Source organism: Plasmodium gonderi, assembly GCF_002157705.1.
Source record: "Plasmodium gonderi DNA, contig: Chr04, whole genome shotgun sequence".
In the NCBI taxonomy this organism is placed as follows: Eukaryota; Apicomplexa; class Aconoidasida; order Haemosporida; family Plasmodiidae; genus Plasmodium; species Plasmodium gonderi.
In genome coordinates, this window is record NW_021628928.1 from 140,679 (window position 1) to 165,878 (window position 25,200).

The 25,200-nt window shown below is 31.9% G+C and overlaps 5 protein-coding genes across 5 annotated transcripts; 3 read left to right on the top strand and 2 right to left on the bottom strand.

The window, feature by feature from the left end:
* Positions 1-1,462: 1,462 nt before the first annotated feature.
* On the bottom strand, positions 1,463-8,242 carry PGO_040240 (hypothetical protein, conserved; the record flags this gene model as incomplete). The annotated part of the gene is made up of 1 exon (XM_028686212.1): positions 1,463-8,242. The coding sequence occupies one exon, from the start codon at positions 8,240-8,242 to the stop codon at positions 1,463-1,465; it is 6,780 nt and encodes a 2,259-aa protein (XP_028542013.1).
* Positions 8,243-10,577: 2,335 nt separating this feature from the next.
* Positions 10,578-11,210, bottom strand: PGO_040250 (small nuclear ribonucleoprotein Sm D2; the record flags this gene model as incomplete). Its single annotated transcript, XM_028686213.1, has 2 exons — positions 10,578-10,748; positions 11,076-11,210. 2 exons carry the CDS (start codon positions 11,208-11,210, stop codon positions 10,578-10,580), a joined length of 306 nt encoding a protein of 101 aa, XP_028542014.1.
* Positions 11,211-13,050: 1,840 nt separating this feature from the next.
* Positions 13,051-14,631, top strand: PGO_040260 (DEAD/DEAH box helicase; the record flags this gene model as incomplete). The annotated part of the gene is made up of 1 exon (XM_028686214.1): positions 13,051-14,631. One exon carries the CDS (start codon positions 13,051-13,053, stop codon positions 14,629-14,631), a length of 1,581 nt encoding a protein of 526 aa, XP_028542015.1.
* A 1,449-nt stretch (positions 14,632-16,080) lies between these two features.
* On the top strand, positions 16,081-18,075 carry PGO_040270 (rRNA methylase; the record flags this gene model as incomplete). The annotated part of the gene is made up of 5 exons (XM_028686215.1): positions 16,081-16,380; positions 16,717-16,968; positions 17,089-17,160; positions 17,360-17,411; positions 17,792-18,075. 5 exons carry the CDS (start codon positions 16,081-16,083, stop codon positions 18,073-18,075), a joined length of 960 nt encoding a protein of 319 aa, XP_028542016.1.
* A 2,551-nt stretch (positions 18,076-20,626) lies between these two features.
* PGO_040280 (hypothetical protein) lies at positions 20,627-24,442 on the top strand (the record flags this gene model as incomplete). The annotated part of the gene is made up of 1 exon (XM_028686216.1): positions 20,627-24,442. The coding sequence occupies one exon, from the start codon at positions 20,627-20,629 to the stop codon at positions 24,440-24,442; it is 3,816 nt and encodes a 1,271-aa protein (XP_028542017.1).
* Positions 24,443-25,200: the final 758 nt, after the last annotated feature.

Below are 25,200 nucleotides of genomic sequence, written 5' to 3' on the forward strand. Positions count from 1 at the left end.
TATACAAACGTGTTTTAGAGGTACATATTTACATTCCCATCTCTCACTAAAGAGGCTCTAATAATGTCCCATATATTAATCTACTCCTAATTCGTATCCTCTCCATGTGTATATTCATCCGATTTGCTTGTGTTGTACCTCACACGCACAAGCATGCACAGACATATGGTATGCATATTTGTTTTTTGTTACTCCCATTTTTTGCTTCACTGTGATATATACTTTGTTACACTATTATTTTGTTCCATTTTTTACGTTTCGTCGTTTTTTCATCTTCTCATCATCCTTTGTTCAAAACGGATGAGATATTTGTCAAAGATTTTCCCCACTTGGTCAAATGAGACAAACCGGAATTATAAAATTTTAAGCTGATGTATAAAACTGGTAAGCCAATTTTAAGAACAAAACTGGCATGCCAATTTTAAGAACAAGTTCTTTTTTTTACTTTTTATTTTTTTTTGAATTTTTTTGAATTTTTTTATTTTCCAAGGGTGGAAGAGGGGGGAGCGAACAAAACCAACTAATTTGTAATGCCTAACAAAATGTTGTAAACATTTCAAAAATGGAAAAGCGATTTGTTTATTATGACCTCCTCAAAAAAGAAATGGTGTGTCTGTTTCCCAACTGATAATTGTATATGCCTTGGGCACAGATCGTTTTTTTTTTTTTTTTTTTTTTTTTTCTTTTTTCATATCGTATTAAATATTTTACGCATCCGTAGACTTCAAAAAAAATTGGAAATGTATAAAATTTTCAAATGCTTTATTCACTAGACCATTTCCGGTGTTACAGAAAAAAAATGTACCCCTTCATAAGGATACACAAAATAAAAAAAATAATAATAAAATAAATGTTTTTTAAAAAGATAAAAGTAGACAAAATTTTACCTTGCTTATATAAAACATTACACATACCGTACACACGTAAAAAAAAAAAAAAAAAAAAAAAAAAAAGTGTTGGGAGTGATAAAATAATAACGTGTGTTTTGGTACGAAAAAAAAAAAAAAAAACACACACATAAAACAAATTGAACATAAATAAATAGAAACAAATCGAAATATCACACAGCATCAAATTAACATTTCACGTTATTGGTTGGACGTGTCCCGAGAGGTTGTACATGAAAAAGTGTGTTAAACAAAAGATTATCTTTTTAAACCCCTCTGATGTGAAACAAAAACAAAAAAAAATTAAGAAAGTAAAAGTAGAATGAAAACAAGATACGAGATCATGTGATAAGCACATCTTGAATGTCCAAGTGTGGAAATGTCACAATCATTTCATATATATAGCATATATATCGAGAAAAAGTGTGTCACCACAAAACAGGTAAAAACATAGCTATTGTAACATTACATGTGTTGTTACGCTTCTTATGATCACAAATTTCTAATTGCTTTTCTCTCTGTTTTTTTTTTTTTTTTTTTTTTTTTTTCTTTTTTTGACTTGATACGGAAACAATTCAGAAGCCAAAGTACCCAGACAAACCCAAATTTCCGTCCATGTTTCTGAAGGTCCTGAAAAAATTTGAAATTTTAGAAAAGCCATCTGCCTCGTCTGAGATATGGTCAAAGGCAGAATCGAAGGATGCACTTATATTGTATGCACTGTTCATATAGAACCCGTTGCAACAAATGCTCTTATCATCACTTTCGTCAGAAGAGGAATATACCCAAAAATTAGAATGCGTATAAATATGTTCATATGGAGTTCCAATCAAAATTTCCTTATTTATCCCATCTATTATATTTTTATTTAATGTTATTTTTCCTTTTAAATGATGCATTCTCAAAACAGTTTTCTCCAAAACTATGGGCAAACTTATGCTTCTATATAACTTCCCTTCCATTTTTCCATTTTCTCTACAATTTTTTTTCTCCCTTTTGCGAACTTTGCTTCGGTCGTACCATTTTTGGTATTTCTCGCTAGCATCGAAACTGTGATTGGAGGTACAACTGCTCCTGTAATTGTCTTCGTTGTTGATCCCTTTTTTTCTCTTAGTCAATCCACTCTCGTTCATACTTCTTCCATTTTGCATTCCTTTCCGCTTGCTTGTTGTTTTCCTCTTTGAACACCTAGTTGGCCTTTTCCCTTTTTTCAATTTGTGGTAATATTGGAGAAATTTTTTTGCATCCTCCATTGTGTTGTCAAAATTCTCACAATTAATAGGATGTAAAATGGTCTGACAATTATCATATTTTTCACAATTTTGGGGACTCTCCTTTTCAAAAAATGATGCATCATCATAAAAGTTCCCTACTTTCGAGAGTCTCATTTTTATATGTCTTCTTTTGTCCTCTCCCCACTTCTCCCTTGGACTAAGATCATGAGATGGGTTCTCAAAAATCTCTGAAAATGTCATAGTATTTTTCCCTTCGAGTGATCTAATCTCTTTGTGCCTCTTCATACCATTCCGATCCATTCGCATAATCCTCATCTTGTCGTCTCTCACCATATTGTCCCCTCTCACCATATTGTCCCCTCTCACCATATTGTCCCCTCTCACCATATTGTCCCCTCCCACCATCTTGTCACTTCCCATCCTCTCAACAGTTTTCACCATCTCGTCTCTACCTCTTCCTCCACTGCAACAGTTAACAAAAGCGAAATATACAAAATTGCAAAACTGAAATATGTTACAAGCTTTGCCATCTACATAGAGCAAAAACTTTTCAATTGAACCGATCATTGTGGTAACATCATGTCGCTTCCTCTTCCTCTTATTCAAATTCGTGATCCAAATGAGAGACTCATAAAGAGATACTAATTTTACATATAAGTGATAAACTTTCTGAAAACAAAAAATGCTTACGTTTAAATATTCTGTATAAAGCCATAAATAGGTATCACTACGACCCATGTCATATATTTTTTTTATAACATCTTCATCTGCTCCTTCTAATGCCATTTTTAATAATTTTCTCATAGAAAACATATTCTTAACAAAATATGTTCTATAATTGTCATAAAAGTTCAGGTCTATATTTGTTGTTACATCTTCTACAAAATCGTCAGCACAGCCATGCTGAATCACTTCCATTCTTCTTTCACTTCCACATTCTCTTTCTGCAAGAACAGCAGATCTCTTTCTCCCACTGCTACAGTATTTTTTCATCCTCTCTTTTTCAGCATTGATTACTTCTCCTCTTTCAATCGGTTCTGCTTCTCTGCTCAGATTATTACATTCTTCATTCTTGGACATCTGGTCACCTTGAGTTTCTTTCTTTCCTACGTAGATAAAATTTGTACTTATTTTTTCTCTTCTTCCATACCTCAGTTGGGGTTCTCGAATCTGTTCCAATGTCCCAATACGATCATTACAAGAAGCGGTAAAACCTCTCTCCTCCATGGTTGCATAAAGAAGCATTTCCTCAATGTTGGTACATATTGTTCTCTGTTCTGCACTTGCTTCATCTCTCTCTCGATGTCTGCCCTTCATTTGATGTGAATCCATTCCTTCCTTTGAACTGTGATCCAATTTGGTACATTTTCCTTTCCCCAATTCTGCTCGTTCATTTTCTCTACTATCGCTACTTACCAGTTTTGTCTTTCTTTTTTCTCTCTTTTTTTTCAAAAATTTATATTTAGTTCTGTCGCAAAAATTTATGGTAAAAATGAACTTTTGCAAAAATAGGATGTCCCTATAGTAAAGGTAAATTTCATACAAGTGCAAGAAAATTTCATTTCTCATTTCTTCATTCATTTTCGATATATTACTTCTATTCTTCATTATATACTCATCGATCTTACTAATGACACCACGATCGTGATTAAATATCACAACATTTTTAAATATTTCAAAAAATCTAATCTCGCTATAATCACAATCTGTGTAATGGGTCTTCTCGAACAAGTTTTTATAATCACTTCTCAGAAGAGAATTCAAACACAATCTGTGTTTTTCTTCACTCTTTATTCCTTTAAAAATGGAATAATTATTATTTCTTCTGTTGTTATTCATGTTGCTTGTACCTCCTTTCCTGTCTCTTTTATCACACTCCTGACATCCACTGTTATCTTTCTTATCATATACCTGACATCCACTGTTATCTTTCTTATCATATGCCTGACATTCACTGCTACCTTTCACATCACTCACATTTTTTCCTCTTTCACTGAGACTCGTGAAGATGTGCACTCCGATACCACTACCACAGCTGCTACTGCCTCTTCTACCAATTCCCATTTCATCATCTTTTCTTTTAAACAGTTTTCTGTGATAAATATTGCTACTTTCAATGAAATCTTTCTCCCTCATCTGCTCCTCTTCCTTCCAGCTCTTTTTCACAGTCCATAAATCAGAAAATCTTTGCGTTAAGCTTACTGATCTGGATTCGCTTTCCAAATTCTTTTGATAGTCACTCCCCCACTTCACATGTTCCTGGTTGTCAAAACCTCCTATTCCTCCCTCTTGCCATAAACAAAACCACTGCTGAGCTTCTGTACAGTTGCTACTGTTTTTGTCTTTAATTAGGGAAGAAACATCATTCTTCGCCATATCACTTGTCTTCTTCTCATTCTTCACTATATCACTTGTCTTCTTCTCATTCTTCATTATATAACTTCTCTTCTTTTCATTATTCATCTTATCACTTCTCTTCTTCTCATTCTTCTCCTTTTTCTCCTTTTCCATGTGTTGAACACCTCTAATCAGCTTCAAGCAACCGTGCCCATCCACAACGTCAATATGATCACCACCTCCAACCACAGCAGCATTGTTTGCAAACAAGTTCCGATAACATAAATTGGAATACAAGTAAAGATACAAAAAGAGGTACGAATCTCCCATATCATTCGCATTCATATTCATAAAGCTGTAGTAATTATTTCTGTTGATCTTTAAGACTCTACTGTTCGCAGATTTTATTTCGTTAAGTATGTAAATAAAATTTCTGTAAATCTGGCAATATTTCAAATAATGCGCGATTATTCGTACACTATTCCGATTCCCACTATCCAGATTCCCATTATCCCACTGCTGAATAAATTTTCCAGAACATTCTGCTGGGATTCCTTTTCTGCTTCCCTCACATGTCTTCTTATACTCTTCTCTTTGTTGTAGTTTGCCCAAACTGGTGCAGTGATCTCCTCGTCCACAAGTTAGCTCCCTCTTTGAGTGTGATAAAACAGACGTTTCTTCATCTTGAACACATTTCACACAATGCAATTTCAAAATGCAGTTCTTAAGATACTCATTAAAAAGTATCTCCTTCAAAGCTTCCAGCATCTGGTGTATACATTTTTTCAAAAATTTTTTATCCAATTTTGTGATATTTTCATTTGAAAAGTGTTCCTTAAAAAGGAATAAAATTATGTCACTTTCTAATTGTGGGTGAAAGTATATGTACTCTTCCATTCTTAACAATTTCTCTTTTTTCAAAAGGAGGAAAATATTTTCTAATTTCATATCTACTTTTATTTTCTTATTTCCTTCTGATGCATTTTCCGAAGAGGGGGTGAGGCGCTGCCTCCAAACCATTTCTACACCATTAGAAGTGGTCACATCATTGGAAGTAGTTCCACAATTAGAAGTGGCCACACCATTAGAAGCAACTCTGCAATCAGCGATGCTGCTTATACAAACCGGAGAATAACCCCATTTTTGAAAAGAGTGTGAAATAATTTTATTCAGCTTCTTCACAGAATGAAGATTTTCCCTGAAATATGCACTCATAAGATTTATCAGTGACACAGAAAAGTTATAAAAATTCACATATTTGCAATTATAGTTGTTAAACTGAGACAACACTTCCCTATTGATGTCCAAGAAAAGGTTTATCCATGTCGAATTTACATTTCTATAATTAAACTTGCTTAGTTTTTTTTTGAGACGATGAATCAGTTCCACATTGTTCACTGATACTCCTGTTCTTAACTCCTCTACCTTATGTTGCTCTAGAAAGAAGAAAAAATAATTTCTAACGAATCCATACCAATCAAATAACTTCATATCCATAATCTGCTTCAAACATCGAATGAGAAACAAATAATCTTTCTGTATCCATACATTATTTATAAACTTATGAAACATATTTTTAACGCACAAATAGAGAAAAATCAAATGCTTATACTTAATCATATGGGGACTAATAACACTATTATTTTTATTTTCAATACCCACATAATCAGAATCAAATGGAGAAACCTTTATCATACGTTCTGTCTTAGTATTTGGACATCCAAAATCTTTTTTTTTTGTGCTAAAAAAACCATCTATACATTTTTTATTTCTAAAATTTACAAAAATGTTATTTGATAAATACATTGGAATGTTACAAGATGCAATTATTGCATTTATTAAATCATTATCATCATAAAATTTTGTAATATTCAGCTTCTTATAATATGGTAATATTTGTGTGATACCAACAAAAACATTTCCTAAACGCTTATTCAAAAAATTAGAACTACCTGTATACAAATACTTGTTCAATTCAACATCTAACATATTCTGTAATTTCTGATAACTTCCATTTTTGTATACATTACTAATCACATTTTGAATTAAAAAAAAACATTTGTCTACACTCAACCCAATACCTAAACAACATGCACAAATACTACCAGCTGAAGAACCTGCTATATTTGTATGCATATTCAATATGTTCTTTTCAATTAATAAACTACTCACTCCTAAATGATATGGAATTAATAGACCAGCTGGGGAAAAGGAAATTCCTAAATTCATCTGCTCTGTCGATTCCTTATGAACATGGGATGATAATAATCTACTACTTTTCTTTTTCTTCATGAATCTATATTTATTAATTTCATATTTTTTAAACACCTTAGACAATGTTTTCTTAATATAAACAGCGTACGAGGAGCTGTCACTTTTTCTTTTATTTATCTCTTTCTGCAAAGAGTCCTGCGTTACCTCCACTACACCTTCCTTCTCTCCACGCAGCGACATAACCTCCTGTTCATCACAAGCACGTGCAGACGTAGTTTCATCACGAACATCTGAAGATGCACTTTTATCACACACATCTGCAAAGGCAATTTCGTTGCTTTTTCTCATACAACCATCATCACCAATATCATTTTTTTTCTTCTTTTCAGATACATCAATTTTGTTGTCTCTTCTTCCCTTCCGAATATTTCTAAGAGCCCCTGAATTGTACATATAAAAATTATCATTGCACTTTCTACCCAAGTTACTTTTCCGCTTAAGCAGAATTTTGTTTTCTTCTATCTTCACTCTATGTTGCATTGATTTCTTTTTTCGATTGTATGTATCCCAATTTATTTTTCTTCCATGGTTATTCTTCAATTCGTTCAACGTTTCTTGAAAAAGTTCATTTGGCACGTCCCTTTCCAATGTGTCTGCCTCTACGCGTGATTCTTCTGCCACTTCAACTGATTCTTCCACTACTGCAAGTGATTCCTCATATGTTCCTACTTCACCTTTTGAATTTTTTGCCCTCCTCCCTGGCACTGTGCATCTCTTTGGATATCCCTTTTTTTTCTTCCTCACATGATCCCTTCCATCATATCTCTCCTTTGTTCCAATTTTCTTCAAAATAGGAAAATTTCTTTTATCAATGTGATATAAATAATTCCTAATGCATGTGTCCAAGTCACAAGAAGAAATATAATTTTTAGAATTCTTAACCTGGAGATATATGTTATGAACATCGGACAGATCTTTTCCATGTATCTTCTTACTGTCTGTTGAATCCTTTATTCCATTTTTTCTTACGTTTTGAAAAAAGAAGTAAAAGGAAATGAAATTTGCTATCTCTATTTTGGACCCCATGCTATTATTCAAAAAGTTTATAATATACTTATTATTATGAGCAATAATTTCCTCAATCCTTTTTCTCTTCTTTCCTTTTATTGCTTCATTATTCGCTCCATTTGTGTTATTAGCGCTATCTGCCACATTCCCACTGCTCATGTTAAACCCAAATTTTTTAACCTCATTTAGATGGAAAAAATTTTTAAAATAATTTTCATAAAAAAAAATGTTCACCAAACTCTCGTCTAGTATCCCCTGTCCTTTTATTTGAACTGCGACCCCATCATCCATTCCCTTTACACTTGTTTCAGCCATCTCATTTTTGTCACCCTTCTCCTGAGGGCTCGACTTACTGTTATTGCAAACCTCTGGGTAATCCATGCTTTCTATACTTATTCCTGCCACATCCTCTGTTTCTTCTTGGATTATTTTTAAAAAGTCGTCCGCATCGTCGTCCTCATCTTCTTTCTTGTTCGATTCTCTTCTATTAGTGTTACCCATTTTTAGGCAGATCGTTCATGTATGTATGTATATATATGCGTGTATGTAGGTGTGTTTGTCTTGTGCCACTGCTTCCAGTTTGGAATTCCTCAGGGGATGTAATATCTATCCGTTATATATTTTAATCTATTCTATTATTTTTTTTTTTTTTTTTTTTTTCTCTCTCCCTTCTCCTATATATGTGTATCTACTGCAGACGAAATGATTCCCTTAAGAAGACGCAATTTTTCCATACACCATCTTTCCAAAAAAGCTGTAATATCACACAATTACGCTTGCTTATGTTTTTCACTCCCTCTACTTTCTCACAACGTGTGACTATAATAGGATATTTTTTCTCCTTAAAGGAAGATATAAATTTGTTCTTCGTTCTAACTGTGATTGTTTATTATTTACTCTTTTTAATAGTTTCCTCTTTTTAATAGTTTCCTCTTTTTAATAGTTTCCTCTTTATAATAGTTTCCTCTTTTTAATAGTTTCCTCTTTTTAATAGTTTCCTCTTTTTAATAGTTTCCTCTTTATAATAATTTTTTTTTTTCTTTTTTTTTTTTTCCCCCTTTTTGCTTTGTCCTAAATAAAACTTTTTGGGAATTCCTTAAAAGCTTAAACCTGTTGGTCAAATTTTTGGAATAAATTATGACTTTAACAATACCATTTCCTTTTTGTTGTTAAATTTCCTTATTGACAAGTGATTTTTTTTTTTTTTTTTTTTTTTTTTTTTCTTGTCATAAGATCGGGAAAGATTTATACTGTAAAAAAGGTTTTAATTCAATTCTTGACCTGGCACAGCATACATATAGAAGAGTTCTTAATACATTTGCATGTCTCCCTATAAATTTTTTTTCACTCGTTTTAACTTGTATTTTTAGGTTTATATGAACGAATAGTATTATTCGTTAATAACATGTGTGAATTGATGCTATAGGAAATCAATTATTCATGGGAATCATTCACATGGATTATTAACCTTAATGTGACACATTTGAATTAAGTTTGTTTTCCAAGAGAAAATTCGGGGCATTATCATCCCTTAAGCCAAATATATACACATGTATTTATACTCCTACGAATACACATAATGAAAAAAATTGTACATATAAAAAAGCATGATGGAAATTGCTATTTTATATATATATATATATATATACTTACATATTTGAGAAATGTCCTTTTTTTTATAGGCATTTTTAATTAATTACTCTTTTCTTTTTTAAAAGCCTTCGTTTTTTTTTGTGGATAAGAAAAGAAGAAAAAAAAAAAAAAAAATTAAAAACGGGGAAAGAAGAAGAAAAAAGATAAAAACAAACAAAAATGTATAAAAGTAGCAAGGGGGGGGGGAAAGAAAAAATTCCTTATTCCCTTTTACGATTTTTTATTTTTCCTTCAAACTTTTATTTTTTAAAAATTGATAAGGGGTACCTCATTCACAACAAAACAATGGTTTAAGTTTGTTTCTTTTTTTTTTTTTTTTTTGTCATTAAAAAAAAAGCAGTCTTTTGCAGTTTAAAAAAACATACATAAATGTACATATATATGTGTATATATATATATATATATATATGTACATGTACATATGCTCTACCATGTGCAGAAATAAAATCAACAGCAAAAAGTACACGTTGTGAATCGTTCAATGTAGAGTTTTGTAAATGCCGGGAGGAGGAAGACGGGTAGGTGTAGGAAATATATAAATAAATCAGTGCATACAAAACTATAAACATAAAAATGGGGAAATTAAAAAGGAGGTGATGTTTTTCTGAATTGAAATGTTTGCCATGAAAAAAGTGAAAGAAAACAAAATAAATCGAAATATGGGAAAATATATCCAAATAAGGCAAAGCAGAATGAAGCAAAACAAAACAAGGAACGCGTAACATTTAAACAGTTTTTTACATATAACGAAAAAAAGGCTGCATTTATAGCCTTATTTGTGTATGCATGAATTTGCTCACTTATAGAAAATCGCAAGTACACATATAAAACTCAACTTCTCCGTAGTTTGCGAAAAAAAAGAAAAAGAATTTTTCTTTAATTCTGATGGAAAATATACAGGGTGAAAATGTTTAATAGTTGTTCATAGGAAAAAAAAAAAAAAGCAACAAGTATGTATATATATATATATATATATATATATATATATATATATATATATATATAACCCATTTTAGCTGTTTTTTTTTTTTTTTTTTTTTTTTCCATTTTTCCTAAGCTCTTATTATCTCTTTCTTAAATCTAAGTACCAATTTAAAAATAGTATATATATAGATCATATATATACCTTGTTCCTAGTTAATATTTTTTTTTTTTTTTTTTTTTTTCTTCCCTTTCTCTAGTTTTACTTTGGATTTCGTAAAATTAAAATAACGGAATCTCCCCTTAAAAATAGTATACTTATGTACCTGTCCTTGTTAATTTTTTTTTTTTTTTTCTTGTCTTTTATCACTTCTACCCAAATTTCTCTAACCTCAGTGAGTAATAAGTTACAATGTCTGTCAAACGCTTTAACCTGAACGAAAGAAAATTTGTCAAATGTTTTGCATTCTCAGGTATATCAATCATATGTGCTTTTAATGATACGTATAAGAAGACGTTTAAATATGAGTACGGGCAGATGACATGAGCTTATCAGTCATGCGAATGGAAAGCAGTGGGGTGGGAAAATCGAAAAATCGTATGAACAATCATGTAAATTCGGTACATTTGATACGATCCACACATACAAAATTGGCACACAAAATTGGCACACAAAATTGACACACAAAATTGGCGCACAAAATTGGCACTCGCGCAGGTGCCTTATTGGCACTCCAATTTCTCTTTTATTTTTTCTTACCCGTGCCAAAAGCTTCCTATTATTTCGACAGTTAATTAAAACTTGAGCATTATCTTTGACACATTCGGACAGTAACCCTAAAGGTCCATCCTCGGGGTTGTCCCGATTTTCATCCACTGCAGTTTCGGCTTTCATCTTCTCTTAAAAAACCTTCTCAAAAATGGAAATCACTTCAATTCGACTCTTCCAAAAATCAGTGTAACAGAACTTGGATTTGCAATTTTGTCCGTATTTTTGTATATGTGAAAATAGAGTAGCGTTTATTTATATATATGTGGGCACATGAAATCCTTTGGAATTTCTACAAAATGGGGACAGCGAAGGGGAAGAAGAAAAAAAAAAAAAAAAAAAAAAAAAAAACATGCGTTTTCTTTCGCTTTCGTGTTCGTATTTTCTTCCATTAAGCGTTCAAATATCCTCCACTTTTAAGACATTGCTTAAGGTCATGTTGACGTTTTCATACGTTTGTGTAAAGTTGGAACAACTTCAGACATAGGTATATGTGTACATATATATAAATACAGACATAATGGGATGTAATGAACAATCCATTTGTTTCTTCATTTTTTGCTCGTTTTTTCTTACCATGTGGGAAAGGTTATATTAACATGCAATATATGTTCACTAGGAGGAATTTTAATATCCAGATCTGATTTTTCAACATGTACACAATGTCTCTTTCAATGTTGAAACGAAATTTAGTTATATCTTCTTTTCATTTTTTTTTTTTTTTTTTTTTTTTTTTTAGCGTGAAAAATTCTTTCTTTTTATAAAAATATTGAACTTCACATCTTGTTGCTTCAATCTACTTTCGAACATATCCGTTTAAGTGATTGTTCTTTTTTTTTTTTTTTCCCACTCTCTTACTGTTCTGCTATTCGTAAATGTCGAAAGGGAAAAAAAAGAGTAAAAGGAATAAAAAAGGTAATAAAAAAAAAAAAAGAAAAAAAAACAGCATAAGAAAGTAAAACGACATAGGAGTTTTTTTTTTTTTTTTTTTTTATTTCCTATTTCTTCTCCCTTTTTGATTTACCCATTTGTTATTTCCCCTTCCGTATGGTTCACCTATATTTTTATGCGTTAAATTTTATACTATTTTATACTAGCGCACTTTTTTTTTCTTCCCACACCTTTGATTCGAAAAAATTTGCACTAACTTTTTTTCTACTGTTCTTTCGAAAGAGAAATATATAATAACGTAGTATTTTATTTCATATTGATGAGGATGAAAAGTTGCCTATGTTATCGGGAGAAGATATTAATACTTTTCCTTTTTTTTTTTTTTTTTTTTAAAATAACACTTTGAATTCTTCCCCCATTGTATTTCAAAATTTCCCTATTTTTAATACTTGGTCTCGTCCCATTTTTTTGCGCACCAAGCATATGTATAACAAAATATATAAATAACGGTATGAATTTTCACAAGCATGTATAAATATTTACAAATATGAACAAATATGTACTAATACATACAAATTTTACCAAATCGTATTTTCTTTTTGATAACCTGCATAAATGACAACTCCAGGCCACCCAGCCACTGAAATGTGAACTTTTCTTCAATTTGATATCCTACAGATGAAAAAAAAAAAAAAAAAAAAAAAAAAAAAAAAAAAAACAAAAAAAAAAAAAAAAAAAAAAATTTTTTTTTTTTTTTAAAAAAAAAAAAAAAAAAAAAAAAAAAACAAAAAAAAAAAAAAAAAAAAAAAAAAAAAAAAAAAAAAAAAAAAAAAAAAGCCAAACCCTGATATAACATTCAGCACGATCTTTTTTTTTTTTTTTCCAAAGTTACAGGACAAGGTGACAAATTCGTATGAACACAAAAAAAAAAAAAAAATAAAATAAAAAATAAAAAACAGCTTAATAGCCTAACAGCCTAACAGCCTAACAGCCTAACAGCCTAACAGCGTAAGGGAAATACAAATTTGAATTATGAATATATCCGAGCCCATCTTACAGATTTCGCTAAAACGAAATGAGGCAACACAAAAGCTACAACACAAGTGATGTTCTAGATAACTTTGAGAAAAAATTAAATAAGAATTATAAAATATTTGACGAAGATGACATAACAAAAATGCATAATGAGTACGAATATAAGATGAAAGAGAAGGGACAGATTAAGGTGAGAAAAAAAAACGCAAAGGAGGAGAAGCGGGGGAAGATAAAGCAGGGGAAGGAAAAGCAGGGGAAGGAAAAGCAGGGGAAGGAAAAGCAGGGGAAGGAGAAAGAACAGACACAGGACGAAAGTGAAAATCAAGGGAACAAATCTAACCCAGATGAGGAAAATTGTCAAACTAACGGAGAAGAAAACACAAGCAGTGCAGCAGCGACATTCCGAGAACTTAACATCTGCGAAGAAATACTGCAAAGCATAGATGAACTCGGATGGAAAAAACCAACCTTGATTCAGCAGAAAATATTGCCATGTGCATTTCAAAAAAGAGATATTATAGGGTTAAGCGAAACGGGGAGTGGGAAAACTGCTTGCTTCATAATACCTATATTACAGGAGTTGAAAGAAAAAAGACAAACTTTTTTCGCCTTAGTTATTGCTCCAACAAGAGAGTTATGTATACAAATAGCACAACACTTTCAAGCTCTAGGATCGAATTTATTAATCAACATATGCACAATTTTTGGAGGAGTAGACATAGTGACACAGTCATTAAACTTAGCAAAAAAACCAAATATTATTGTAAGTACCCCTGGTAGAATATTAGACCATTTAAATAATACTAAAGGATTCAATTTAAATAAGTTATCCTATCTAGTTTTTGATGAAGCAGATAAATTATTATCACATGATTTTGAATCAACCATAAATAAACTACTACTTGTATTACCATCTAAAAGAATTACATATTTATTTTCTGCTACTATGACGAAAAGTGTAGCGAAATTAAAAAAAGCTTCCTTAAAAAATCCAATAAAAATTGAGGTATCCAATAAATATAGCACAGTGAGTACATTGATAGAAAATTATATATTCATCCCCTTGAAATATAAATATACCTACCTTTGTAGTCTTTGTTTTCACTTTTCAAGTCGATGCATAATCATCTTTGCAAATACATGTGCATCAGCACAAAAATTGAATTTTTTTTGTCGAAATTTGGGATTAAAATCGATATGCTTACATGGAAAATTAACTCAAAATCAGAGATTGAGTAGTTTAAACTTGTTTAAAAGTAATCGATACAATATTTTAATTTCTACGCAAGTCGGAGCCAGAGGTTTAGATTTGAAAGATATCAAAATAGTCATCAATTTTGATATCTGCTCATGCAAGGAATACATACACAGGGTTGGAAGAACAGCTAGAGCTGGTCGTACCGGAAAATCAATCACATTCGTTACTCAATATGATGTTGAAAATTTTCTTTCCATAGAAAAGCAACTAAATAAAAAAATTGAAAAGTTTACAGATTTGGATGAAAATGATGTACTCCTCTATCATGAACAAACTGTGGAAGCCCTTCGACTTGCTGATGTCGAAATGAAGGAAAATCAAGATATCTTCCTTAGACGAAAGTTCAAGAAGGGGAAGCGGTAGGTAGGTACCGTTATGTATTTCAAACATGATTTCGATGGAGAGAGGGGTCACCCAGTTGGCAGTGAGTTGGTTGCGAGTTTGCGACACAGGGGAAAGAAGCATACGCACTGGTTAGAGGTGGAAAAACAATATACATACATATATGTGTTATAAGCATATGTTCGTCAAGACACTATTTTCTCCATTTTTTGCTCGTTACACATGTGTAACTTGAGAAAAACGCTTTTCTTAATTTTTGCCTTTTTATTTATAGTGTATTATTGCATTTTTTTTAATCGTTCCCCTTTTTTGTTTCATACATTCTCCATGCTTTACTCCACACATTGTAGTGTATATTTTTCACGGTTTATAAGAGTTCATGAACAGTTGTTGTGATACGTCATTTGAAAATTTTGTGACATTCATTTTTTTACCTTATTTTTTGTCACAAATTTTTTTACCTCATTTTTTGTCACATAAATTTTTTTACCTTATTTTTTGTCACATAAATTTTTTTACCTTATTTTTTGTCACATAAATTTTTTTACCTTATTTTTTTATTTTTTTTTTTTGCGTTTGAAAAGAGACGAGAAAGATAGTACACTTGGAAGTTTTGTACGATTTTGATATTTCTTTTCTTTTTTTTTTTTTTTTTTTTTTTTTCCTCCTTTTTTTTTGCATCATCGGTGGGATTAAAAAAGTGAACAAAAAAATAATAAATTAAAACATATAAGAATATAAACGATTAAGGATACACTTAGTTAAGCACAGAACCAATTAAAAATATGAGCAATTGAAAATATGAGCAATTGAAAATATGAGCAATTGAAAATGTGAGCAATTGAAAATGTGAGCAATTAAAAATGTGAGCAGTTGAAAATGTGAGCAATTGAAAATGTGAGCAGTTGAAAATGTGAACAATCTGGTGAATATCCCCTAATGACTGGCCAAACTTCACAAAACGAGAGGAGTTGATTGGAAAGGGAGGAGGAGGGAGGCCTCGTGTCATTGTTATCAACGCTTGCTATTGTGGTAGTTACATATACACTTTCTTTGTGACAATAATAGGAGGTATACAATCCATTTTATTTTTTCTCCTTTTTTCTTCACTCCAAAAATATAACGTGTTGTTGTATATATTCGTCACTTCTTCTCCTCCTCCTCCCCATTACACCTTTTTTCTCATTTCGATTTACAACTCAAAGGTTGTTCATGAGCGACATCATCTCAATGATGAGGTGAGAAAAACGGAATCTTTTAGTTTGATCTCTGCGTATACAAACCCATGTGCACATAAAGAATAATACCACATGGTTATGGCCTTTATGCTTTTTCAGTTTCTCCTTTGCACTTCGTGCCAATCCTAGAAAAGTGTAATTGTCAAACCGTGGAAGCGACACTTCCATCCAGAGAACTTTCCACCCAGAGAACTTTCCAACCGGGGAAACTTTCAACCAGCTCACAGAACCTATGCAAAGAAAACGCTGCATCTATGTCTCGCTTCTATTTCTGAGCGGTGCACAATTCTCACCTTCCGATGTTCAGTTGAAACTTTCACAAAAGTCAGTGCCCAATCGTGCCAAGGGATACCAGAACATAACATCTATACTCTCGTCTCTGCTGAACAACAACGTGGACACACCATCAGTGAATATAAGAAGGAACACTTTTCTAGATTCTCAGGAAAAAAATGACATAGATTATGTATATGGAATAAATTCTGTGTGTTCTGTTCTTCTCAAGAATGAGAGAATCATTGACAGTGCCATCGTAAGTGACGTACACTATATGTAAGAAGGGGAAAAAAAAAAAAAAAAAATAGAAAGCAGGGAGACAGTTACCACACATGTATTCTCTCTTCTATCACCCCACGTTATCTACACATTTTCTTACTTCTATGTGTGTACATGTAGATGCAAAAGAAGCGTGCGTATGAAATAATATATACACACTCGCATCTACACCAAATTCGAATGCATAATTGTTCAAACTGCCATTTTTTTTTTTTTTTTTTTTTTACCTTTTTCGACCCCCTACTTCCTACCCCTCGCCACAAGCACAAAAACACACATATACACATGCACAAACAAACATGCACATGTACAGATAAACCGGAATATCAAAATGAACAAAAAAAATCGCAAGGAGTCATACAAATATATATTCGACAGACTGAAGGAAAGAAATATCCCAATAAACTCGAGAAGCAAAAAAGAAATGGATCAACTGATCGGAGGATTCCCACACAATGATATAATCTTGAAGACTCACTATCGAACCATGAAAAAGTGCAAAGATTTCATAAAAGATCACATGGTGAAAACCAAACAGAATAACATCTACGTTTGTTTACACGATGTGTATGACAATATGAACATTGGAAATATATGTCGATGTGTTTTCTTTTTTGGAGGGGATTCTATATTTTTAAAAAAAAAAAAAAAAAAAAATCCTCAGGAAAGAAAATATGGAATTAAGATTGACACACCTATACTACATTCCAGCGTTGGTTCCTCCGAATTTCTCGAGTTTTTTCACGTAAACAATATGGTTCGTCCAGAAAGGGAGAAAAATGAGAACAAAAAAAAAAAAAATAAAATAAAAATAAAAATAAAATAAAAACCTATTGACAAAGATAATAAGTTGTTAACACGTGCAGTTTCACCATCTGACAAATGAGAAATGTCTATCCATTCGATGTTCACAAAAAAGTTGTGTCTATAACTGCATTCTTTTTTCATTTTTTCAGCTGAACTTTATGGATAACATGAAGAACTGTGGGTTTCAAATTTTCAGCACCTGTAAGACTCAACAGCTTTGTTCGTACATGCATGAGAAGATGCATGAGAAGATGCATGAATAGATGCATGAACAGATGGATGTGCAGATGGATGCGTACATATATGTGTATATACTCACGTGTGTTGACTTGCATGATGAGGGTTCTGTCCAAATGGAGCGGGTTCCACGGTGTGATTTTCCGACAGTAGCACATTGACATATTTCTCCAATACACATTGACATATTTCTCCAATACACATTGACATATTTCTCCAATGCACATTTACATATTTCTCCATTGCACATTTACATATTTCTCCAATGCACATTTACATATTTCTCCAATGCACATTTACATATTTCTCCAATGCACATGACACTCTTCTCAATATTCGGAAAGGTTGCAGGAGAAATGAATCCACTATGAAAAAACCGTTGGAAGAGTTGAAAAATGTAAAGATAAAAAGTAATGATAAGGTATTAGTTATTCTTGGAAATGAAAGCAAAGGGTTAAGTGATGAAATTATAAACAAGTCCGATGTCTGCATATACATAAATGGCAAAAGTAACGAAGAATCCTATGCTGATGGTTCAAAACAAAATAGTAATTTTAGTTTAGATAGTCTTAATGTTAATAATGCATGTGCGGTCATCTTATATCACCTCACTTTGCATTTGCGTTAGTTGTGTGTGTGTGTGTGTATATATGTCTGTGCATGTGTGTGTGTATATATGTCTGTGCATGTGTGGCATTCTTCGCAGGATAAGAAAAAAAATGTATGGAAATTGTAAGTTTTTATATTTTCACAAAACTGTTTTTTTTTTTTTTTTTTCACCACTTTTTTACCACTACATTTTTCTGCTTTTTTTTCACCACTTTTTTACCACTACATTTTTCTGCTTTTTTTTCACCACTTTTACTACTATATATATTTTTTTTCTTTTTTTTTTTTTTTTTTCCACCAGTGTTACAACCTGCAATTTGTATATTGTTTACTCTGTTTGGTATCCTAATCTCCTAATAATATTTTAGTTCTTTCTTTCATTTCACCACAAGTCCTTTTTTTTTTTTTTTTCTTTTTTTTTATATATTTCCATACATTGGTTTGGTTCACTTCAACCAACCGAATTGATAATACATTGTCGAGGAAAAGGGTGAAGAAGGCATGAATCTGATAGAATCTGATGATAAGTTTACTACCGCCTCCCCCTCTCCTGCAGCAGGTGTGAATATATGCATGTACATATGTATGACTGTTCACGTTCTTGGGGAAAAGATAAAGTTGTACTTCGATGCTAGCAAATGTGTTTCAGTGATGTTTTTTTTTTTTTCTTTTTTTTTTTTTCTTTTTTTTATCTTGTTTTACCACGTTTAGTGTACTTTTCCTCACAACTCCACACCCCAGTGGGGGCGGGAGGAAAGGTCAAAACTGAGCCAATAAACAAACATATAAAATACCCGAATTGAGAAAACCTCCCAAATTTTGTCAACCTCTTTCTGAACATCCGTGATTACATTAGGAAGAGCGAGAAAAAAACATGCATATTTTTTACGTAAAAAAGAATGGAATTTTAGGAGAAATTTTTTTTTTTTCTTTTTTTCTTCCATTTCGTATTGTGTTTTACTATACTTCCCATTCAAAGTTCCATTTTTTTCTTATCACCTATTTTCCCTCCCATTAACCGTTTTTTTTTATTTTATTTTTTTTTTCTTTCTCCCACAAAAAAATTGATAAAAGTTTAGCAAAAATAATACCTCAGACGGTAATAGGATTTCCATCTCAAGTAGGATAATCTTCTTCTACACAATTTATACTCATCGTGTATTTACTCTAGTTGGTTCAGCACAAACAAACGAATTTTTGGATACACTTGGGGGGAGGAGGTAAAAGTTTGAAAGTGTGTGACGTGAATGTTCCCTATCCTACACTGTCGTAATATCATACACTCCCAAAAAACAGTTACATGTGCATGTACATATACGTGTACATATACGTGTACATATATATGTACATGTGAAAATTGATCTATCCCTCAACGCTGGAAAAAAAAAAAAAGTGTTAAAAAAGAGGGGAGAGTAACTGACGAGACATACATGCGAAAAAACAAGGTTTAGTGTTGCGTGAGATCGAAGAATACATATAACCAACAGCGTACAAGTATTTATTTGTTATCATTTGAGTGTGAAGTTTCCGTTGAATGGAAAATGAGAATATGCATTTTTGTTTCATTTTTTGTATAATGTGTCTCCTCACAGTTAAAGAAAAAAAAAAAAAAAAAAAAAATTCACAGATTTAAAGCAAAATTGAGGCAAAATTATAAGGCCAAAATTAAAGATAGAGCTACTCAGAACAAGTGAAAAAAACAAAAAAAAACATTCCTCAGGTTCCCAATTAGTGAAGCTTAAACAGTTTAGGAACTATATTCAATGAGAAGCACAAATAGAATACAACTTGTAATTCTTTTATATCGTCACATGACAGGGAGATTTTTAGCATTTCTCGTACATGGGAAGGAGAAAAAAATGAAAAATATCACAACATGAACTCTTTTTCGCTTTTCCCCTTTGCGGTCGCTTTTTCTTTTTCCTTTTTCCTTTTTCTTTATATTTTTTTTTTTTTTTTTTTTTTTTGCACTAAATCTTCACATCCCCTCGATATTTACACATTTTTAAAAAAAAAAAAAAAGAAAGGAAAAATAGGTGTACATTAACAGATGGCTCAAATTATATCTCCCCACTCTGATGTGATAAAAATTATTTAAAGATCAACGAGTATATTTTAAAGAGGAACAAAAAAAAAAAAAAAAAAAATATTCATCAAATAAAGTGTCAACTTCCCAGGCTTCAATTTGAGACCGAAATTATATTTTTTTTTCATTACATTATGTTTTTTATTTATTATTATTATTTTTTTTTTTATTATTTTTATAATTTTTTTTTTTTTTTTTACCTTTTTTTATATGTTCTTCCTTTTTTATTATTTATTTTTTTTTTTTTTCACGTATTTATATTTTCACCCCCTCCTTCTCATAAGGCGTGACAAGTGGAAAAAAGAAAAGAATTAAAAATCTAGTTACAGTGCACACATCAGTGTGCAGAAGTTATAGGTACACAATCGCATGAATGCATACAGAAATATACTGACATACGAACACACTCACATGCAAAGTGGGGGAGGGGCCTGACGAATGAACAGAGAAAGAAAGAAAAATTCGTCCAAAATACATAAATGAAATGGAAACATCCTGTTCCATATCACTAAAAAAAACGGCAAGGAATAAGAAAAATAACAAAAATTCAAAGGCGAGAGATGAAGAAAAGAAAATTGGAAAAAAATATAAAAATGACGCTCATATAATTTGCTCCAAAGAAATTTCTGAGGGAGGAGGAACACATAACCTGAACATTTCTAATGATAAACAGGAATCCTTAATTGAAAAGAAGAACAATCAATTGGAAATCGAATGTATATCTGAAAATACCATAAGGAGAACCCACAAAAAGACGAACATAGAAAATGAAGAGGACACTACCAGTATGTATAAAGTGGAAGAAAAAAATAAACACGTGGAGGGTAAGAAGAGTGCGAATAGTGAGAAGGGGTTGAAGAGTGAGAAGGATTTGAAGAGTGTGAATAGTGCGAATAGTGAAAAGGGTTTGAAGAGTTCGAACAGTGCGAATAGTGAAAAGGGTTTGAAGAGTTCGAACAGTGCGAATAGTGAAAAGGGTTTGAAGAGTTCGAACAGTGCGAATAGTGAAAAGGGTTTGAAGAGTTCGAACAGTGCGAATAGTGAGAAGAGTCAGAAGAGTGAAAAAATTGTAATCCAAACATTTACGAAGAAGAACCTTTCACGCACGAAAGAAGCTTCCACAAAATCAAAACAAACAGATGTTCCATCCATCGAAACACATTCCGAAAAGGCGGTGAAAAGAAACGCGTGCACTATAAATTTAAACAAAACAACGGATGAAGAAAAAAGGAAGGATGAATTTCCTGCCAAGGTGGAAGGGGATGAGGAGGTTGTACTCCCTTCTGTTGAAGGTGGGGATTCACAAATTTTGGACGATTTGAAGGAAATAAAAAAAAAAAAAAAAAAGAAGAAAAAAAAAAAAAAGAAAAAGGACAACACCGATGATGTAATTAATGTTTCAATCAGTCATGCAGCGAAATCTGCAATCAACTCTCCAATCAATGCTAGCAACAATACGATGAGCAGGGGCGAAAACAATTCGTCCCTGCCGATAGAAATCCACAATGAAACTCATAAGGGTATTACAAAAGAACAGAACAATCTTCAGTATGACTCGTGGGACGAGATAGACGATTCGAAAGGAGAGAAATCTTCGAGTCAGCATATTCAGCTCCATCAAGACAGGGATAATCTGAAAAGTGGAATATACTCGAGAAGCATAGATGATGGGGAAAGAAAAACATATATAATTTGTAATACCGTGGGAGATAAAGAAGAAAGGAAAAAATGTAAAATCGATCCTCATGTTTCAGAAAGTGCAAATGAACATAACAATAATAAACATGAAGAAGAAGGATGGCCAAAAAAAAAAAAAAAAATCACATTACTTAAAAGAAATGAATTGAAATATGAAAAGAATGCAGTAGATAAAAATGATCCCATAAGATATAGCAATAATGGTAGTAAAAATTGTTATCCAGATACATGTCAAAAGACACTTGAACAGAGAGAAAAGGAATATAATAAAATACGCGCAAGAATTTTTTCCAATTTTAATAAAAAGAAAAAAAATAATTTAAAAAATCAAGATGATTATTTATTTAGAAATGATGTAAACATTCCTCAAAATATACCTCCAATTTCTCATTTCCAAACTCCAATTGGAAACCCTTACCCTGGTCTTATGAATGACCCTCATACTGCATCTATTAAGGATCCATATGCGAACAATTTCTATAGCATATTTCCAAATAATAATACTAATAGTTTTTACCCACAGAATAATATGAACATGAATACAGTAAATAGAACCAAAGATATACCACCTCCACCCCCGTGTTACTACACCAATAATCAAACTCCCGCATATCGCAGTTATATGTACGATGTTCAAAACCAGAACAATTTCCACAAATCTGGAATTAGTTTACCTCTCACCACTGAAATGAATGTGAATGCTTATGCACATAACAAGAATAGGAATAATTTCCTCAGTGCCAAGGGAAATGGTCTAAATGCAGGGAATGCACAAATGGCAGATAATGGAATAAGAGTAGATTTAACAAAAGGAAACCTACCGACTCACGACACCCTGGGGAAAAGCCCTTCTCCCTACAATATGAGAGGCGGTGCACAATTCAACGGGGAACAATTCGCGACCTCACAATTTAATGGGGAACAATTCGCGACCTCACAATTTAATGGGGAACAATTCGCGACCTCACAATTTAATGGGGAACAATTCGCGACCTCACAATTTAATGGGGAACAATTCGCAACTTCACAATTCAACGGGGAACAATTCGCAACTTCACAATTCAGTGGGGAACAATTCGCAACTTCACAATTCAGTGGGGAACAATTCACTAGTGCACCATTCAACGGTGCACATCCAAACGAGGTGCATAAGAAGGGCGTATATGCATTTGACCCACAAAATTGTAATCCAGAAGGCAGATATACATATGGAAACGCGACATGCAAACATACGAAACACAATAATCAAATGAGTATGACACATGTCGATGTGTTTAATCAAGTGAATACCATGGTGACAAACATGGAAGGAAATCATTACGACACTCTGAGTAATAAAGTGAATAATAGTTTCAAAAAAAAAAATAAAAAATCACAAATGTGTAAACGTATAAATAATAGCACAGAAAAGAAAGGAACAGATGATGCACAGAATTTAATAACCCCGGGTGTTGAATTCTTTTCTCCAGGCATGATGAATATGCATGTTTCTCCTGCAGTTAACATGGTGGGAGGAGAAACTACCAGGTCGAAGAAAAAAGATATCTCAAGGGGTAAATTTTCTCTAGGTCCCAATATGGATGCAACTTCCAGAACTAACATCACCACTACCATCACATCGAGGAATAATGCCAACTCATCTGTAGAAACATCTGTGATTTTTGCTACAACTGATGCAGGTACCCTGGGAGGAGTAGTGAATAACCAAAAATCAAATTACCAAAGGAATGAAAAAAATACACAAATTCAAGAGACAAAGATGACGACGCAACCGTTTAGAAGAAAAAACGAATTATTATATGAACAGAACTCGTGTGATATTGCAAAACTGGTTTTACAGAATAGAAATGAGCCATTCCCGTTAAGTGATGCAAAGAGTAGTAAAAATATGTACACTTCTACTGTTCCTATGAAAATACAAAATGATGACAGTAATAAAAAAAGGATACCCAAATGGGAACATGAAGAAGAGGAAGGAGAAAAGCATATAGACACACTACTACCACATAACGGAGATTTGCGATTCGATAAGGATAACAATCCAAATGACAGATTAATCAATATAATTGAAGATAAAAATATAATAGCTCATACGAATGACACATGTCCAAATATAAAAGGAAAACAAATGTTTCCTTTAAAACCCGATGATATTACGAATAATGTAGAAACGAAAGGAGAAAAAAAAAAGAAAAAAAATGCCTTAAAAAAAAAAAAAAAAAATCCAATAAATGTTACGGAAAAAGGACCTAACACAATAATGAAACATGACATAAATTCTGCTTCGATAAATATGAATAATACCTCCATGTACACTCCAAAGTTAGACATGAATGACGAAGACAGAAAATACCTTACTTATGATCAAAATGGGCAAATGCCAAGTGGCGATTACTTTTACATGGATGGGCACAAGGTCAACCAGATTGGCCAAACAGGACAAGTGAATAACGTCAATCAGAAATACAATGACGAGCTGTGTGTAATGAACGAATTAGAATACTGCAGAGACATATCATTATATGAAAAAAGATATGATCGTGGTACCAACACGTTTAAAAATAATAAAAGGTATGATGCCGAATTTCCTTCTTTGTATTGACTGAATGGGGGGAAAGGGCATGAGGAAGTTTTTTTTCCTTTTTTTTTTTTCCTTTTTTTCTTTTCTTTTCTTTTCTTTTCTTTTCTATTCTTTTCTTTTTTTTTTTTTTTTTTTTTTTTTTTTGTTCACCCCCAAGTGATTAACTCCTTTAAATTGAATGGTCATGATTCTGCAGTATATTTACACTTTCACAAAGTGTAGTTACAATTTTTTGTTGATTTTTAATATAATTTTCTTTTCTTTTTTTTTTTTTTTTTTCGACACATATGTATGTGTATATTTTAAGCTTGTGCAAATCGCATAAAAAAAAAAGAAAAAAAAAAAAAAAATTCACACAACTTTTCATTTTGTATATATTCAGAAAGACACTGTGTTCTATTCTCAGAAAAAAAAAAAAAAAAAAAAAAAAAGAGATCAGCGTTTTTCTCTGAACTTACATTTAATGTTTTATCAGTTGTAACCATTTTACATGGTGTTCTGTGCATTACATATATATGTATTATATGCACACTTTTATGCGTATCCCAATTTTTTTCACAGACCATTAATATTCAATTTAAATTACGCTTTACTGTTTTATTATTGTTTTCCTTCATTTATCCATCATTTCGCTATTTTTTTTTTTTTTTTTTTGGTTTCTTTTCTTTTTTTTTTTTTTTTTTTGTGTATATCCCTGTTTATATATTAACAAACGAATTTGAGAAAAAAAAAAAAAAAAAAATGATGAAAAATGTTTACCTCCATGAAGTATATATATA